This window comes from Tetrao urogallus (genome assembly GCF_951394365.1).
Source record: "Tetrao urogallus genome assembly, chromosome: 1".
Classification (NCBI taxonomy): Eukaryota; Metazoa; Chordata; class Aves; order Galliformes; family Phasianidae; genus Tetrao; species Tetrao urogallus.
The window spans coordinates 58846693-58865747 of record NC_136813.1 but is presented as its reverse complement, the minus strand read 5'-3'; the positions used below and the strand labels follow the sequence as shown (position 1 = coordinate 58865747).

Here is a 19055-nt window from a genome sequence, read left to right as displayed (position 1 = left end):
GACAAAAAGGGAAATAAAGAGCGGAGATATAAATGGAAGAAGAACGTTGGACTGCCTTTTTGGGAGCGAGGGAAGGGAAAAGATCTCTTCTGCCAAAAAAATACGACCAACGTATATTTACAGTGAAGTTCTGGGGGAAAAAATCGAGGCTGAAATGCCACCTGGAGGCCTCCGAGTGGCAGCACACGCTCTGACAGGAGCGATTTATGGTGCCCGTGAGCCCCTTGCTGGCAGCCAGGCTGTGTGATCATTTTTCTGCTCGCTGCAACCTTGATTGTTCTGGCTCTGCCTGGTACTGCTTCTAAAACCTCGCAAGGGAAAAAATGCAGGCATCTTTTTTGGTCCTTCACGGAGGATTTCTTAACTGATTTCCAAGGAATTTATATCTAAGATTTCGTTACTCTATCAAAAACACTCCAGTGTTATCCCACGAAGTACCGTAGTTAATTGAATTTAAACCACAGCACTTGGGGTTTCCTTAAATGGGAAGAAGTGCTTCATCTTGCGAGGCAGTGGCTGAGATTTATTTCTTTAACTCTCTAAGGAAATGCTCTGAGAATCCCTTTAATGAAGATGGGCACATTCTTACTGTGCGTGGTCACCTCCCTCCTCATGTGAGCCATTTAGGGAGTAGCGACTCCTTGCTCCTAAGGTGTACCCTGCCTTTAAAAGAAGGGCTGTGTGAACTTCAGGTATGAGGTGTTGGCAGTCCCAGCTCGGTTCTTGGGGTGACCCTACACCAGACAAAACCTTCTTCTGTATTTTTGAACTCATCTGCCAAAATGGCCTGGGGCTGCCTCTGCAGCACTCGGCTGCTGTCTTGGTCCATCCCTCTTCTTCCTCAAAGCCTTTTGGGATCCTGGAGCACAGTTCAAGTGCATTGTGATCGTACATAGAGTCGGGAGATCTGAAACTTGGCATCATCTTAGCTAGAATTGTTCCACTCTGATAATTTAATTAATCAACACTGCAGCAGAGTGTTTGAAAAAATGTGTGCATTCATTTGCATAATGGTTGTAATTGGCAAAGCCTCATGATATAAGTGTAGCAATTCTACAGATGATAGCGTGATAGACCATTTTCCCGCAGCCAGCCAGCCAGAAGCACACTTTTCAACCTCTGCTATTTGCTTTCCACAGAGAAAGGCAGTGACAACTAGATTTATTGACCAAGGGACCGAGATGACCAACAGGTTTTTGATGGTGCTTGAACGCTATTTTCTACATGACTTTGTTGCCATGTAAAGCTAACAAGGCTGTAGTCAGGTTTTAGAGCAGAACATCCACTTCAAATGGAAGGTGTCCAAACACGTAGCCAAAGCTGGCATTTTTACTGTCATGTCAAAAATAAATAGGGTCCCTAATTTCAGAACAGTGGTCACTATGTACCCAAAAAGTGTCTGCAAAGAAAATCAGCAGTTGCTTCTCAAGAGCTCCCTGCTGTGGTACCATCTCAGAGGAATCATAGAATCATAGAATGGCTTGGTTTGGGAGGGACCCCAAGGATCATCAAGGTCGAATCCCCTGCCACAGGCAGGGCCACCAACTTCCAGGTCTGATACCAGGCTGCCTAGGGCTCCATCCAGCCTGGGCTCGAACACCTCCAGCAATGGGGCATCCATAGACTCTGTAGGCAGCCTGTGGCAGCACCTCACCACTTTCACTGTAAAGAACTTCCCCCAAAGGAACGGCTTCAGGGAGAGCTCCAGATCCTTCAATGCATGTTGAAATCAGTCCTAAATGACAGGTGTTATTTTAAATAAATGCTTGCCTGCTAAAAAAGCAACTGAGGGATCAGAAGCCATCCAGTGGTTGTGGAAATATAAATCCTCAGGAGATGGGCTTTAGATAATCAATTGTCATCTTTTAACTATCTTACCATATTAATTACTTTGCAACTAGCAAGACAGTTATTGATTGTTAATCAGATGCCAGAGAACAGTGAATGTGCTGTGAGGAAGAAGAGTACAGCAGAAATACATTCCCAGCCCTGCATAGCAGTGCACTGATGTGAAAGGAGCCCAGTCTGCGTTCCAGGATGATGAGGCTGAGAGCAGAACAGCTGTATGGGAACCATCACTGCTTCATTGCAATGGAGTAAATGGAGTGACACATGAAAGCCCAGTTCCCAGAGAACCCTGAAGGTGGCTCAGTGTTAAGGGCTCCCTCTTGGCTTAGAGAGTGTTTTGAAAGTCGTTTCAACTTTATCTTTCCAACTTAGTTTCCCTTCTGGGCCTGAGGGACCTAAAGTGCATTTGCAAGACACATGGTAAGAAGAAAACTGTGAGGTGCTTTAGTTAGTTTCTGCTGATATCGAGGGGAGCTGGCCAGAGCACTGCCAGTTCCAATTTGGGATGACATGGATGCAGCAGTGAGCAAGGCTGTCACTCCAGCCATCCGACAACACATCCTGCTGTCACAGTCCAGCTTTATGGCATGTCCCAAGCACAGCCGCCGGTCAAGCTGGCCAGAAAGCTCCCCATGGTACTGAGCTTTGATAGAAAACGTAGCAGCGTCAGATGCAACTGCTTTGCAAAAGCCTGACTTACTGATGTTTCCAAACGCATTTTTCCTCAAAATTTCTGGTTCAAAGTCTGGAGAAGAGGAGGCTCAGGGGAGACCTCATTGCACTCTACAACTTCCTGAAGGGAGGTTGTGGTGCAAAAGGGTCTGGCCTCTTCTCCCAGGCAAATAATAGGACCTGAGGAAATGGCCAGAAATTATACCAGAGGAGGTTTAGGTTGGATATTAGGAGAAACTTTTTCTCTCAAAGGGTGGTCAGGCACTGGAATGACTGCCCAGGGAGGTGGTGGAGTCGCCGTCCCTGGTAATGTTCAGAAGGCGCCTGGATGAGGAGCTATGAGAGATGGTTTAGTAGCTTGTGGCACTGATAGGAATGGGAGGGTGGTTGGACTAGATGATCTTGCAGGTCGTTTCCAACCTTGTGATTCTGTGATTCTGTGATTCTGTGAAAGGAAGTGAGGGAAAGAGAGAAGTGAGGTGATGTCGTCTCTGACTTAAACCACGGCAGTCTTCCTTAAATCCAAAGGAAGTTTGTCCTGGGTGAGCCCCTGGGGCCACCGGCCTGAGGAAGTGAGCCTGCACAGGCACACTCCTGGACCAGGTCAGCCCTGTGTGGGCTTCAGGCAGCTGATGGGTGGATGTGTGTCCGATGAGATCTTTGCCCTTCTGTTTCTGAAGGTACCGTGTAGTGGTCCCCTACCCACCGCAGAGCGAGGCCGAGATCGAACTGAAGGAGGGTGACATTGTGTTCGTGCACAAGAAGCGGGAGGACGGCTGGTACAAAGGGACGCTACAGAGGAATGGCAGGACGGGACTCTTCCCCGGGAGCTTTGTGGAGAGCTTCTGAGGACGGATCGCCGCTCTCTGGACTGGAGGAGCTTTCAGGGGAAACTGCATAGCACAAGAAAAGACCGCAAAGGGAAACTGGACTGATAACCACTGCCATTTTTATTTCCAAAGACTCCCCCAGGCCCTTCAGTCCACAGCTTCGGAGACGCAGCACTCCACTGTGCTTCTGAAATCGCGCGGTGCATACGGTGATATGTTGAAGTAGTGCCTTCCACCTGGAATCACGGACTGAAAGGACGCCCACACGGACTGTACGTAGCCTGAACTCCGGCTGTTAACCCTTTGTGTAAATTATAGAGAAAATATCTTTAAAAAAAAAAAAAAAAAAGATTAAGAGGAAAGTTGTTATATTGCTGTAACTTATTTGTCAGAGCTGCAGTGTTCTTATTACTGGCCTATGCAAGATGGATTTGAGAGTTCACGGAGGTGTGCTAGGAAGCTCTTAAACTGGGATTTTGTTTTTCCTGAGGGAAAAAGAGGGTGGGGAGGGTGGAGAAAACCCTGGCTAAAGAATCACATGTCGTCATGCAAGAGAGAGCGAGGAGCCCAACATGTTAACGTCATGCTTTCTATATACCTCAGAGATATGCTGCGTGAGTTTGTCAGTAGGTGAGTCAGTGCTCAGAGTCCCCGTCACACGCTGTGTCCCGGTGCTACCGCCGGGCAGATCTTGGAGGAAGCACAGCTCCGCCATCCAACTGTGGTTATTCCAGTGGAATCCCTTTTGCCTGTCTTCTGCCCTTATTATATGCAGCATGGATTTTTGTCCTTCAGTATCACTTCCCGTTGCTTTTTTGTATGACGTACCTTTTTACTGTAAGAATTGTTATACTTTATATATATTCCTATTAGATCAGACATTTCCTCTTTTTCATACATCTGGTGCTATTTTTTTTAACTGTTAAAGATTCGGTTTGGTTAAACAGAGAGGCTGCAACAAGATTTGCATTCTGCATACAAAATTAGAAGTGTACCTGAAGATCGAGATCAGACTGCTCATGCTTCATAGAGGAAAAGAGAAAAAGCTGCTTGGTCACTGATAAATGTCCTGGGAGCAGCGCGCCCATACACCGTGCGCACGTGCACTCTCTCCTGCGTGTTTGTAGTATCTGAAGACCCACGCTGAAACACAGCGTTCTGTCTGGAGAGTGAGAATGACTCCAGAATTGGAGGTAATTCCTGGAGGAGTCATTTTAATTGACTTTTTCATGGCAATAAGAAGAACACTGCAGGTTCTAGCTTGTGCAGGAACCGTGGCATTTTCCTCTGTCATTGCATTATGGAGATGAGAGCTGATCTGTGGCGGCTGTAATTAGCATTATCAAAATGTGATTTCTTACTATAGAAATGTACAGTTTTGGAGACTGTTTGATTTCTTATAATGGTCAAGCTACAATACAAACCGTATCAGGCAATATAAGCTTCCATCTACCAGGGACTTAAAGGTGCAATAAGTGTAAAGCGAGTTCAGTCAGTTATTCCTACAAAGCAAAATGAGAAAAGTTCAATAATGCAATTGTGAGAGTACTTAAAAAGAGCTCAGCTCTTCTTGCTGAACGAAACTTGATGAAAGAATTTTCTTAACTGTATCTGTACCTTGGCTGTTGGCCAGAGCCAACATGTGGTGGTCATTTAGGAGCATGTTGGAGCACTGTAACCTGGAGATGATCTTATTAAAAGGAAGAGGCCCAGTGGGTGAGCATCGTTACTGCGTTGACAGTACTTCATATGTGAAGGTGTAAGTTTTGTTTTCGTTCAAGCCGTGTCTTCTAGTACATATCAAAAACCATATCCACGAACATTCCAATTTAAGGTCAGCTCTGTGACTTTGTTCTCTGCAAAAATAAGTTTCTTCTCGCTGTCACACGTAACAAACAGATCCCAGAAACACAGTCCATGGCCAAATCTAGCACCTTCAAACAGGGAGGCATTATTTTCAGGGTGTTTCTTTTTATATTTAACATTGCCGCATTTGTTCGTATTCCAGTTTGTAACGAGTCAGCCACTAAAATTTTAGTTACTGATGAGAGGAAATTGCCTTTTTTAACCAATAGGAGATTGAAGAAATGTCTTCTGGAAAGACTTCTTTGAGAATAGAGCCATATCTGTCCACCTGTTTGGTCCAAATCAGAACCGGTGTCACTGCACCTGAAACAGGACTGCACAGTTAGCAAGTTGAAAATGTTTGAAAATGTCAGAACGAGTCTTACCGATTCTAATGAAAAGTCTGGGTTAGCTCTGCCAGATACAAGGAGATTTTTCTGACAGCTTACAGTGGTTAACGTTCTCTTAAAATTCTGTTCCATGGGTGTATTTACTACATGCAGAAAAACGAAACAGGATGACGGCTTGGTTGCTGCCTGTTGTGTTTAGCCAGATCTAAAATGGGTCCAGATTTCCACCTTTGAGTGCTTAACAGAACAAAAGTTGATATGTGAGAAGATAAAGGAAAACACGCAGATGTTGTGTCATGAAATCAGCGCTTTAAATTATGTTTTGCAAGGGAGATGTTGTTTTTCTAATGGGCAACAACCCTTGCGGTCATACCTCCTGCAAAGAAAAGTATTTGCCGGGGGGATTTGGTTTGATAACAGCTGTTTCTGGCCCCTGTTTACTGCATATCATCACACTTTGGGTTACTGAGTAATCTTCTTGGACAAATCACTCCCATGCAAGGAGCACAAGTGCAGAACACAACGCAGATGGGTGATACAGAAAAGTGACCCAGAGCCACTTGGAAAGCCCTGGACTGAGAGAGGCTTGATGTGTGCTGTGGTCTCACTTCCACCTGTTATGCCAGGGAAAGGGGAAAGAGATCTGCATCTCCTACAACAGGGGAACAAAGAGAAGAATCCCTCTGGCAGCCTCAGATCGTAAAACGCCAGGTTTGCTGTTTTAGAAGTGTGCTCGAGTAATTGAACAATCCCTTTGAACTTTGCACAGCTCAGAAAATGTTTTTGTTACACATGAATGTTAACGTGATTTAGGAAATGTTGGCGGATATGAGTACAAATGAACTACAATGACTGTGTTTCTGATTCTTTAAGTAAAATAAACATTAAGGCAACTCGAAGGAGGTTCCTCTCTTTATTAGACGGCGAAGTGAACAAACAACATAAGTAAGTGGCATGGAAGCTCACGAGGAGCACTTCCTTTCACTGGTAACTCCCAGTAAAGACCAGGTAATGGTTAAGATTTACCTGACCAGAAGACACAGCCTGCTTCTGGTTCTTCTTTCAGCAGGTCTTGAGAAATCAATGCTGACCTCAGATGTGAGGAAAACACCCCCACACCTCGTACTTTGCTCCTGCAATAGCAATTCCAGCCATGTTTCAAAAGAAAAATAATAATCGTAAATTGTTATGCGGCTTGGCCATTCCTAGATGCTTGTGGAGAGCAGAACCACCTGGACAACATCTGCGGGGCTGTCCCGCATCCAAGAGCTCCTCCTGACATCAGCAGCTCCTTACAACATGGTGGACCTGGCAGACGTGTGGCTTAGCGAGTGGCTGCCAATCCAAATAAATGAGCTGTCCTGGCAGGGGAGCCAAGCAGTGATCCAGTCTGGAGAGGGCCATGTCCTCTCCTCCTAGCCTTTCATGTAGCAAAAATAACTTTCCAGTCTGCTACAGATGTATTTCTAATTACTGGGTGTGGGTTGTATCCCCACCCTCAGAACACCGCTTGGTTTTTATCAGCTGTATGAGACAGGCTACCAGGCAGGGGCTGGCATTTTAGTCCTGACCCCATCCCATACTATATAGGGACAGCTCAGCTCAGCCCACTCCCATGTATACTTTATCACATGGGGACAAGCTTCCCTCTTTGCCCCCACTCTGGTAAGACTCCACTGCCCATATAAAGAAACCAGAATCCCCGGCTTGGCAAAGAACTCATAGAATCATGGATCACAGAACAGTTTGGGTTGGAAGGGAGCTCACAGCCCAGTCATCCCCAACCCCTGCCATGGGCAGGGCTGCCCCCCACCAGCTCAGGCTGCCCAGAGCCCCATCCAACCTGGCCTTGAGCACCTGCAGGGATGGGGCATCACAGCTTCCCCCTCATCCTCCCCGTGTAAAAGTGTCAGTTCCCCTGCTGTTTATAAGCTCCCCTCAAGTACTGGAAGGCCGCAGTGAGGTCTCTCCAAAGACTTCCCTTCTCCAGGCTGAACAAGCCCAGCTCTCCTAGTCTGTGTTCACAGGAGAGGTGCTCCCTCTGACCATCCTCGTGGCCCTCCTTTTGACTCGCTCCAACAGGAAAAGACACTTTCAGTGCAGAGATACCTAAAGGACCTACAAGCCACACCTCACTCTTCTTATTTCCCCCTAACAGCAGCAGCAGCAGCAGAACACTGACCTGCTCTTCTTCATGGGTGCGTTCGTGTGCCCTGCAGCTGCGCCTTCAGCAACACCCCAAGCAGACACAGCGCGGGGGGCAATGCGTTAAGATCTTCCCTACCTCTCCCCAGATAATTGCCTGGGATCTGCATTAATAGGAACATAAATTGACTGCTGCTGTGCTAAATGACAGCCGGGTTTTATTTGACAAAGCTAGGAAGTATCTTGTTCTGAACGTCAGCAGCAAACAATCTAAATGCAAATTGCAAAATGTTTGGGGGCAAGAAGGCTGTTTATCCTCTGATGAGGCTATATAATAATGCAACCAGGGGAGAGAATTGCCTTTCAGTTCATAAAGGCTATCAAAACACGTGACAATTAAATAGCGGGGCCAGTGTTTACATATTATTCTAATGGGCCAGCATCGGCTCTTTGCTGTGGGTTTTCATTTCACAAATGATATTTTTTAGATGAGATGTAGTGCTGCAGTTCCCCAGCTGTATTTCAGCAGGCCGCACGCCCCAGAGCTGCCATGGAGCCACCAGCACAACCCTGGTACATCCTCAGCTCCTCTCATGTCCTCTGCAATAAAACGCAGTGCTCCTGCACCCAATCTGGGGGTGACTGCCAGGGGCTGCCTCCTGCTCTGTGGGTCCCAGGGCAGCACACCGTGTGCTGCAGCATTTTCCAGAGGGAAGACTGTAATTCTCTTTACCCTAATCCTGGAGTGAAGAGGCACCCATGGCCATTCAGATGGAGTGTCAACAACTCAGCACTTTCAACATCTTGCAGAACTGCTCTCCTTGAACTTCCGCAGAAAATTTGTGATATAATCGTCTCTGAGCTTGATTTAGGCTCCTGCAACTCTCCATAAATTAAGGAACAGTTTTGAGCTTCCTCCAACAGCTTTGCTCATCCGGGAGGCAGAGGAAGGAAAGGATTAATGTGTTATTTTTATTTTCAGTTTTAAATATGTCTCATGCAGAAAAATGCTCCTTTACGAGGGAGGAAAAAAGCAACAGATCTGCAAAAACAACACAAGTTGTTTGTGTATAAATCGTTGGGCTCCCAAGTTGTTTAATACAGGGCAGCCAAACAACTGAAACGCAGGATGAGAAGGCCATTGGAATGTATCGATGGCCTTTTCATTGCTACTTTTAGGGAGGGTGACCCAGGAGTGGGGACAGCAGCCCAATTGTTTGGAGGCACCCAGGCTTGGGTTCTCTCAGGGCGCCTTCATGAGGGATCTTCACACCATGGGAGGACTGAGGACAGGCTGGCAAATCCTTCCAATTAATTTACTAATGTAAACATATGTGTATATGCATGAATTCATATATATATATAGCATCATTACTACCATCACATGCAGCCAAAGCTCCAGGGAAGAAGATGCTGTGGGCTGGGCGGGCAGCTCTCCACGTGGAACTGGCCTAACTCCAATGCTGCCCTACAAGTTTGGCAATGCAGAAATAACAAGCATTGAAGAAATGACACAATGCCCAAACTTTCGTTTGACATCAGGTGGCTCTGGAGAAGGCACATTCAAAGTCATCCTTCCTTCAACCCTTTGGTCTCCACAGAAGAGCCCTTCATGAAACAAGCCATCATTTATTCAAATGTAAAGGCATAAAAGCATATTCTTGAGCATTTCTCACAATTTTATTTGGAGAGATGTCACAACATTGCATTTCCATTTACCACGAGCATGGGACAATAACATGCTCTGGAAACACACAACCAATTAAGCATAAATTTTGCCCAAGACAATTTGCAAAAAGCACTGCTTCACTTCTTCTAAATTAATACTCATTAGGTGAGGGCAAGAAAGCGAGAGGGGTAACTGGTGTGGGGTGGAACAGGCTGCCAGCAGCTGCTCTGATGGGCATTCATTATGCAAAGAAGTGGAGTCCAAGTAAGTATCCAAGGCACGTGTCACTCACAGTGCCCTGCCTGGGGCACTGGTGTGGGATGGGACAGAACAGGGTCGGATGGAATGGAATGGGATGGGATGAAGTGGAAGTGGGATGGAACAGAATGGGATGGAACAAAATGCAGTGGGATGAGATGGGATGGGATGGGATAGCAGCAGTATAGATGTGTGTCCTCCATCCCCAGCACCAGCTCTGCCCTGCAGCCCAGCCCCATTCAGGTGGGGAGCAGGATCCAGCCTAGTTGTGATGCTGCAGGGACAGGGACACCTGCCCAGGAGCTCGTTAGTCACAAAGCACTTGCCTGACGGTCATGATGTAATTTATTCTGTCATTAGCCTTATCTTGCATTCTAAAACTGACTTAGTTTCTAAACTGCATGAGGTTTTGTACTTTCATTAATCTCCCCGGTTTGATAGATTAAATTAACCTTTTTTAAGGACAAAGGAATTTCCTTTTTTTTTCATTTTTCCATGGCCAAACAAGCTGAGGGGCTGTTTCTCTGACATTCCCCTTTACTTAAAGCACACCTGTGTCTGCGACTGTAAGCGGGTGCGCCTGCATCCATCCCTGTAGGCCTGTCAGCAGCATATTTTCCTCCCTGCTCCCTCTGCTAATTTCTGTACGGAAGCCTTTCTGCCACCTCCCAGACATTAATAAAATTGGAAATGAGCAGCACTGAGGATGTACACACGAGGCAGAGCAACCCAATGAGGGACCGTCCCTCATACCAATAAAACCCCCTGCATTTCTCCAGGCAGTGTGTGAAATATAGTGGGCACATAACATATCCCGCAATAATAGGCTGCCATGTGACTCCCCGGCACTCAGGGAGCCATCATTTTCAATTAGGAAAAAGGCCTCTGGCACACAACAAAGACAGCAGAAGCACCGCAGTTAAGGTGAAATTTAACTTCGTTAAGGCTCAATGCAGATTAGTGTTTGCCTTTGTCTCAGCACCCTGTCCCTCTGCCACCATGCAGGAGAGGACTCTGTGGCGCTGGCTTTGCTGACAGCCCGGTGCAGGTGTGATGGAAGAGAGAAGATCCCAAAATAACACTTGCAGGAGGCATGCAGCATAAAAGACCTTTGTAGAAAATCGAAAATTACCATCCTCACCAAGCAGGGCCTGTAATTTAAACATAAATCTGCTTCTGAGGTGCTGAATATCAAGGTCAGTCATCATTTCGGGATGTAAAACCAGCCTGCTTTCTGCTTGATTTAAGGCATTGCCTTTCCATGCTCCCAGCCGGGATAAGAAGAATATACAAACCCCTGGTGCCTGCCCCTCCTCACCACTGAGGGCACTGCCTGTGCCTGCACTTCTGCATGAACCCCCTCACTGGGTTCATATAGTTACAGCAAATCCAATGCGTTATTCTGGACACATCTCTTTAACGTCTCACTTAAATCTCCTAGTGAGTTTAACTTGTTTTTTACTTCAGGTTTCCTGAAGTGAATCTGCTACAATATTGACCTGTGTTTATTAAAGCATTTCTTGTATTTTCAACAGAATACGTTGCTCAGAGAAGCTGTGGTACCCCATCCCTGGAGGTGTTCAAGGCCAGGTTGGATGGGGCCCTGGGCAGCCTGAGCAAGCGGGGGGCAGTCGTGATCATAGCAGGGCTGTGAGGTCCCTTGCAACCCAAATCATGCTGTGATGGTATGATTCTGATACAACTGGCCCCCCATGGCACCACCCTCTCCTGCAGGACCCTGCCTGGATCTGAGCTGGCTGTTCATCAGCATGGGTGTAGACACAGCCCTGCAGCTGTGGCTGTAAGGCAGGAGACCTGCTGTTTTGTCCCCACAATTTCTGCAGGATGTGTAACCACTGACTGGTCCCATAGGAGCGTATGCTGGCACAAAGCCTAGGAGATGTCCAGCTGATGTCTTGTTAGTTTTTATAAGGACTAGCAAGCTGTGCTTGGAGCCATTATGGAACCAGGAGGTGTCAGCAACACAAGTGAGCACAGGAAAATATTAATGCAGGACTTCGAAAGTCTTCTGACGTATGTGTTGTCTTACGTGGATCTATCCACACCTCTAATCTCCACCTTTCACACCTGGCCTTAAGGTAAAGAATACTGCGCAGCGCCTGCCAGAGCACATCTTCCCACTCCGGTGTCAGCAGCAAATGCAAGAGGACAGAGACATCAGCTGTGCAGTTTTTACTTTGAGGAATGTTTTTATGATGTAAACCAGTGAACATATTACCAAAGAGCATTCCTTTGCGCTTAGGTAAAGCACATTTTCAGCTTTTGAGACTGAGAATCGTCACAAGAACAGTTACTGAGCAAGTAGCTAAGCTGGAAAAGGAAGGATGTGCAGTTATGTCTAGTATTAAAAGAAAATAGAAGGTGCACTGCATGAAAATACACTGTAATCTGGTCTGAGAAAAACAACTCACTTATTTGACAGCTAACACTAGATGGAAAAATCTCAAGTCTTCCCTCTTGAAGACCCAAGCTTTGAAATACACTGTACAAAATTCCTTGTGCTGGAAGGCCAGGATCCTGATCATCCCCACAGCACACCTGCCCCAGCAGCCCCCACCTTCCCTCCTCTGGTGGCTCCGTGCCGGGTTTCTTGAACTGAAAGCCTCATAAGGCAGCCTTTCACAACTCCTGGGGCTGAATTCTGGCGCAACTCTGCGCTTAAACATACTTCAGTTGCCTGAGGATTTTCCGTCCCAGTTGTTTCTGGAGAGTAAATTCTGGACAGTCCTTTAATTTTGGCTGTATGAAGTGGGACTTTCTCAGCTTTTCTTTGCCTGTGGGTTTGTTTTTACACCCAAACGTAATTTTGGGCTTACAGCAGGACACGGCTCCAGCCTTTCCAGCAGTTACTTAGCACCCCTCTCTGGTGACTTGGATAAACAAGGCAAAAATGGGCTTTACAATACAGACAGAAGAAATAAGCCAAAAAAGCGTTAAATGAAAGATGGAGAGCAACCACAACATACCTTTCCTTTTCAATTTCCAAGAAAACTGTAGCGTTCTTTAAAAATAGTCTTTTCAGGCAAACAGATGCAGTGTTTCCAAAAAACATTGGTCCTCGGTCTCATCCATTTCTCTGAGTTTCTACATCAAAATGTTTTATTTGAAGAACACATTTTAATAGCTGTGTTATAAGTCACCAACATGTCCAACTTGCTCCTCCACCCCTGGACTTCTGAGGCAGTTTCCAAAACCTGAAGCTAAAACTCCTGCACAAAGGCTCTTGTGCCAGACAGCACTGAATTACTGCTTCAGGTGTTACGTCCCAAGAGTTGTTTTAGTGCATTTGATCAAATTTTTAAAGCTGCAAATCATTTTTAAGCGTGCGTGAGATTGTACAGATCTGTTTGTTTGTTTGTTTTTTAAACAGTCTGTGCAGGCAGGTTGTAAAACATGGCTGTTATCAATGAGCACGCTGGGCTGTAATTATTGTGTGGGCATACTTACACTGACAGCAATCTGTTTGCAGCCATTATCAATCCCCACTGCAGTATACTCGCAATGCAGTATCTGTATTTATTGGCACAAGAAGCTTTGCCAACACACAAACTTCATGATATCATTCACTAAAATGTGAGGATCGCTCCTGACCTCACAGGAAAAGTGAGGTGAAATACTCAAAACGTATTATTGGCATGAAAGGCCTTACTGGGAAAGTCAGCTGTTTCATCTGCCACGTTGCATCTTGCTTATCTGTGTCCATGGGTTATGTTCTGTGGTTTCTGTGATGACTGGATTCATAAACTGTTTCCAGCCCCAGCAAAATGTTAGGACAGTATTTCCCCACATGGCAAAAAAACAGTGCATAATCTTTTAATTAGGATCTCCCTCTTTTCTTTAAAAATGACTGAAGCAGAGCGTCGGTTTTGCTGGCAGCCTTTAAAACTTGATATGCTGAATTGTGGTGGCCCAAACAGCCTTGGTTCATCACACATTTGCCCTGAAGTTGTTTTCAGGTAGAGAATTCAGGCTGCACTCAAATTTCTGAGGCCTTCTGACAGCATCTCCCTCCCCTACCATGCCATGCCACAGGACACCATTAGTCAGATGAATCGCTAGCCTGCTTGGCAGCCACTTAAATAGGAATTGAGTCCTTGCTCGAGTGCTCAGGTGAAGTTGAACTGGTTGCATTAGATGCTGACTGCTTGGTTGGAACCTGGCTGACACAGCCATATCAGCAGGGATGGAAGAGCCCAAGTTAGGCTCGGGCAGGAAGGTGAGCAGCCACATAGGGCCGAGCCTGGGTGCAGTTGGTGACCAGGACTCCTGTTTTGCCTGATGAGTCCCAAGTCTCCCAGCGGTCACACAGGAGCACCTGCCTCACTAACAGCATGTTCATGGAGAAATGCAAGAAAACCTTGCTCCATGAGGAACCAAAGGAAACACATTCACACAGAAGCTTCACTATGAGAAGAGTTTTAAATCCAGCTCCTTGCTCTGCTAATTTGGACCAGGGATTTGAAACTTCTCACCTTTCAGAAAATGAACTTTTCTACCAAGATTGGGAATTCCTGACGTTGGTCTTCCTAATCTCTTGCTGAAATGGTCTCACGTAGTTATAAACAATTGCACCCGTACTGGAGCAAAGAGTAGAATTTGACATTATTTTTAACCTGCTCATTGTTTTCTTTTTGGATCCGTGCATGCTTTCTTATCTAAAAATCAGAAAATGACAGTAAGATGGAGTGACAATTTAGAATAGAAAGCATGCCTATCTGTGGCAAGCTTTCTTCCAATGAGGACAGATTGCTCCAACAGCAAGACATTAAACACGAACGCAAGTACCTCTCACACCTAAGTGACTGGGGAAGGAACAGCAGAAAGCATTTCAACCCCAGATTAGCAGATAGAAAAGTCTCACACAAATCTAACCCAAAACACTGAGAAGTCAGATTGCATCTTTTTCTTTCTTCTGTAGATCATCATACACAAAAGCTTCTCTCTGTTATTAATCGGCCAAAACAAGAGCAGGTTTGAGAACCATACTGAAGTCTAGGGGACAAGCAGGCCACTGTCTCATTCCAGCAAGGGGTGTTGGTCCAAGCACCCATTCCATCACAGACTTCCTGTGCGACTGTAATTGCATATTAAAAGCTATGATGGATTTATTTCCATGGCTCATTTTCATAAAGGGTGTGCAAATAAACAAATAAACAACTAAATGTAAAATTATGCTTAAAAATCTACAGCCTACCCACCACAGATCTCCTCTTCCATCTATAAATGTAAATAAAACATTCCCACTTCTGAATATATTTTGTGAAAATAAACAGACTGAAGACTGAGGAGCAGTCAGAAGATACCACAACTTGTGTAAGATTTTTATTTTCCTTGAGAAGCTGTATACAAAAAAGCTTCTGTAACTTCAGAGTCAAAACAAACATCCCAATCTCGACATCCATCAAGACAGGCAGTGAAATTATTTTTTACATTTACATACTTGCATTACGCAGTTGCACATTTTAAATTATTAGGAATATGAAATGATATGACCTCGGGGCAAAGCTTTGGTGTCATTCATCTATTTTGAACACAGTCATGAAACAGCAGCTGCGTTTTGTATTCCTCAGCACAGTTCATCAGTCTCGTCTGCTGTGTTTCTAGATGGCAGCTAGCAAGAATTCTTCACCGGAGTTTGTAAGTCAAATGAGTCTTTAACAGAATGACAGGGAGGCTAACAAATGCTAAAGGAAAAGGTTGTGACTCAGGTTCAACATTTCTCACCTCTCCAGCTGCCTGCACACCTCATCAGGCAGCTCAGCCAAGATGCACTGGGATTGTCACATTTCCCCAGAAAAGCAAAAAAAGCTTCGCACTGACAAACCAAAAAGACTGCAGATCCAGTTCCTCAGAACTGCCTTAACGCTATGTTAAAGTGTATACCAGTTTCTGAGCTATGCACATAGTCTTTCGCCAGCCTAGTGAAGTTTCATCTGTTAAACAGATTTATAATTCCCTCTTGCGACACCACCAGAAGTTGGAACTTTTGGAGTACAGAATCTAAAGATCTAAATGATCACAACAAATGCCGTGTGACTGGAAAATCCCCTTCCCCAAGCCATGGTGTGGTGCTGCACTGCCACACTGTGCTTACCACACTGGGGAGAATGGTTCTCCACCTCTAGCATTTCCAAAATGAAGTAAATGGCAACCATCTCAAGAAAACAGCTCTATGTGGAAGCAGTGAAAAATGTAGTCTCAAATGACTGTGCAAAGCACCAGCAGGGTACCCTCTTAGCCACTTCTTTCCCCTCCTTCTGAACATGCTAATGATTTTCCTCCAAAAAGATGGGACTGTCTTCTGTTTCTGAGTTTTGAGACAGAAAATTAACTCTTCCTTGGTCAGGACCAGCTCCCCATTTCCAACCCACGGAGGCAGGGAAGTAAAATCATAGCCATGCTGAAAGCTCTGCCCTTCTGTCTCCTCTTATTGGAAAGCATCAGCCCCTCCAAAAGCATGCAGGCTAATGGGAGAAAAAGGATTTCCTGCTCCCAACACGTGGGAATGCAATAGCTGCCAGCAGGCACTGAAACCAAGCGTTGAGCACTGCAGTGGTCTCCATGTGTTGACTGGGGATCTCACACCTTGGAGACCACTCTTCATACTCATCTGCACTTCATTAGTTCACCTGCAAAGATGTTATGGAAGACAGCACCAAACGGCTCCCCGAAGTTGAAATAACATCCACAGTCCTTGCTTCTTCCACTGATCTGTTGCAGAAGGCCATCACATTAGGCAAGCATTATTTCCCCTTTGTGAATCCATTCTGACTACTCCCAGTCACCCTTAAATAATCTGTGCGACAGTAAGGAGACACAGCTTTGGCTTTTCTAGCTGTGCAGGTGACAAATGGAATGACCGTTTGAGCAATTAAAACAGCTGCAATCTTTAAGCAATTTGTAAACGTGTTAGGAAAACAGAAAGCTTTTAAGTCAGAAAACTGTAAAAATAAACCCAGAGAAAATAAAAGAAACACCCTCTGAATGTCCTTCTGAATGCTAAACTGTGACTGAGGTGAAATAAAATACCCTTGGTAACATTTCAGGGAAATCCAGCAAAAAAACAGGAGTAGAACTCAGCATTTCTGGTCTAAGCTTATGCTGGATTTTGTCTCCAGCAACACAAAACGGGAGTCATGATAAACGTACCATAATGAACAGCCACAAAATAACACGCTTTCATCACCACTTTAACCCTCTCGAGTTAATCACACACTTGTTTGCTAGTCACGGCTGCCAGGAATGAAAGCCACGTCCTTTGAGCGCACCCTAGCGAAAATAGTGCTGATGCCTTTTTTCCGGCTTGAAATCTTGAAAATGTCGATCCCTAACAGTGTTTTGCTGCTTCCACAAAAGGGTTTCAATTCATTTCTTTTCCTTTTTGTACTGATGCAATGCTACTGCTGTTATGGAAATGGTTCTTTTTTTCCCTCCTACGGGCAGGGCCACCTCACACCAGCCCAGGTTGCTCAAAGCCCCATCTCCAGCCTGGCCTTGAATGCTTCCAGGGAGGTGGCATCCACAGCCTCTCCTGACTATTCTGACTATTCTAGGAGTCAGGGCTACCTGACTAATTCTCCATTTCTGGGAAATATAGTTAGCTGTTCCTTTGTAATGCCTGGTACTTCAGTTGACTGTCCAACTGTGATGTGCACTTGTGTCCTCTCATATCTAATCTCTAGGCTAACTTAATTACAGAATTACCTGTACCTACAGATGACTCTGCACTGCTTGAATGAGTATCAGGAAGAAAAACAAACACCCACTGGCCTTCTCAGAGGATACAGTGCCATTAACGAGCTCCCTGCAACTCCTGCTTGTTCCCAAGCCCTGCTGCAGTTTTGTTTGGCTGCTGAGCCCTGCAGGGCCCATGCAGACACCCTTCAGCATAAAACAGCTCTGACCAAGACATGGCACCTATATGGCACTGCTCACGGTTCCCAGTCCAAGCTGGGGTCTACCAGTGCTTCTGCACCTCCAAGCCAGTAGTGGTCCCGCTATAGCCAGCTCATCTCTGCTTTCGCAATGCATGTGAAGAACCATGCTTGAACTGTCTATATCAGCAGCTGGAAGAACCCACAGTACAATCAAAAGCTGACGGTGCAGATCACTCAGTTGTAACTATTCCGCTCAAGGTCACAGGGCAACACGTCCACACTTACGCTGAGCTCAAAAAAACAGACTTCTTCCACGTGGCTGTTACCTCTGTCAAGCAGGGCACGTCCCCTGTTTCTAATCAAACAGAAGCAGACAGCCCAGTCAATAGTACAAAGGCAAAACAGAAAGTACATTTCATCAAGCAAAATTTTGCTCAGGAAGGAGCAAACAGGCAACAACCACAGGGCCTGGCCCCAGCCAGCTTTCTTCTCATGAAAGAACTGCCACTTACATGCTGGAGGAGCATGTGGACTAAATGGGTGTCTACTCTTAACCTTTCCCTCCTATGCCACAGCCTGCTGGGGCTGTGGAACCAACTGAAAACAAACACAACTAGACCCTTCTCTGGTCAGTTAAGGGCTTACATACCTCACATATATATTCCTTCCCATTGCTGTGGAATTCAAGGAAAGCAATTTCATATGCAGCACTGCTTGAATGAGACTGAAAAGTTCTGGATTTAAGTACAGGGGCACCGATGAGTCACAGTGTTCTTCAGACAGTACGCACAGTCATACATTTTCTCCAATCAATAAATGCAAAGCATTTGAGCTTTTCCTACACAATGACTTTAGTAACATGGGAATGATAGGAAGAACAACAGCAACGCTTATGCAAAACCAAAGTATTTTATTTCTGTCAACTTAGTATTTCATTTTTAAAAAGTCCTACAAAACCATTTCAGGGGACTGCAGCTCCTGGAGAATGTTTCCCATTTGTTACTATGACTACTCAAAATACAAAAAAAGAAGTTTGAAAGTTATTTTAACCCAAAGCTCTTGAAGTTAACGGTGTAAAGTTTAACCTCTGCTGTAACCAGACACCACAACAAGAAATTGTAGGCATTTTCCAAATTGTAAGTAACATTAGATAAAATATCATGCAACGGTGCAGCATTGCAAAATATCTCAATGGATTGCATCTGAGAATGAGGACAGCACTTGTAAATAAAAGCCTATAAATAAACAACTGTCAGCAAAATAAGTAAATGGTTACATTATGTCAGCGCTTGTATTAAGTAATATTTAGTAGACTAGTACGTCACGTGAAAATAACTCTTTAGAAAGGCCAGAGTAGATCTATTCACTCAACACTTTTGTACTAAGGCATTCATACTATGAATGGAAGAGTTCATAGCACGCATCTTTTCTTTGGTACAATGCACATAAAACGAATCAAAGCTGGCCACACGTACATGAAGCAAGTGTGCATCAAGGCAGACGCCTACAAGAAAGTCCACAGACAACAACTGCAACTGTC

The 19055-nt window shown here is 45.2% G+C and overlaps 1 protein-coding gene across 1 annotated transcript in view; it reads left to right on the top strand.

The window, feature by feature from the left end:
• The window catches only part of SH3RF3 (SH3 domain containing ring finger 3), a gene marked incomplete at its 3' end in the record, with an annotated part of 231043 nt that extends 227674 nt beyond the window's left edge, over window positions 1-3369 (top strand). The window contains exon 10 of the mRNA XM_079542119.1: window positions 3201-3369. Coding sequence (XP_079398245.1) covers window positions 3201-3369 — 169 coding nt within the window. The remainder of the gene's footprint in view (window positions 1-3200) is intronic.
• Window positions 3370-19055: the final 15686 nt, after the last annotated feature.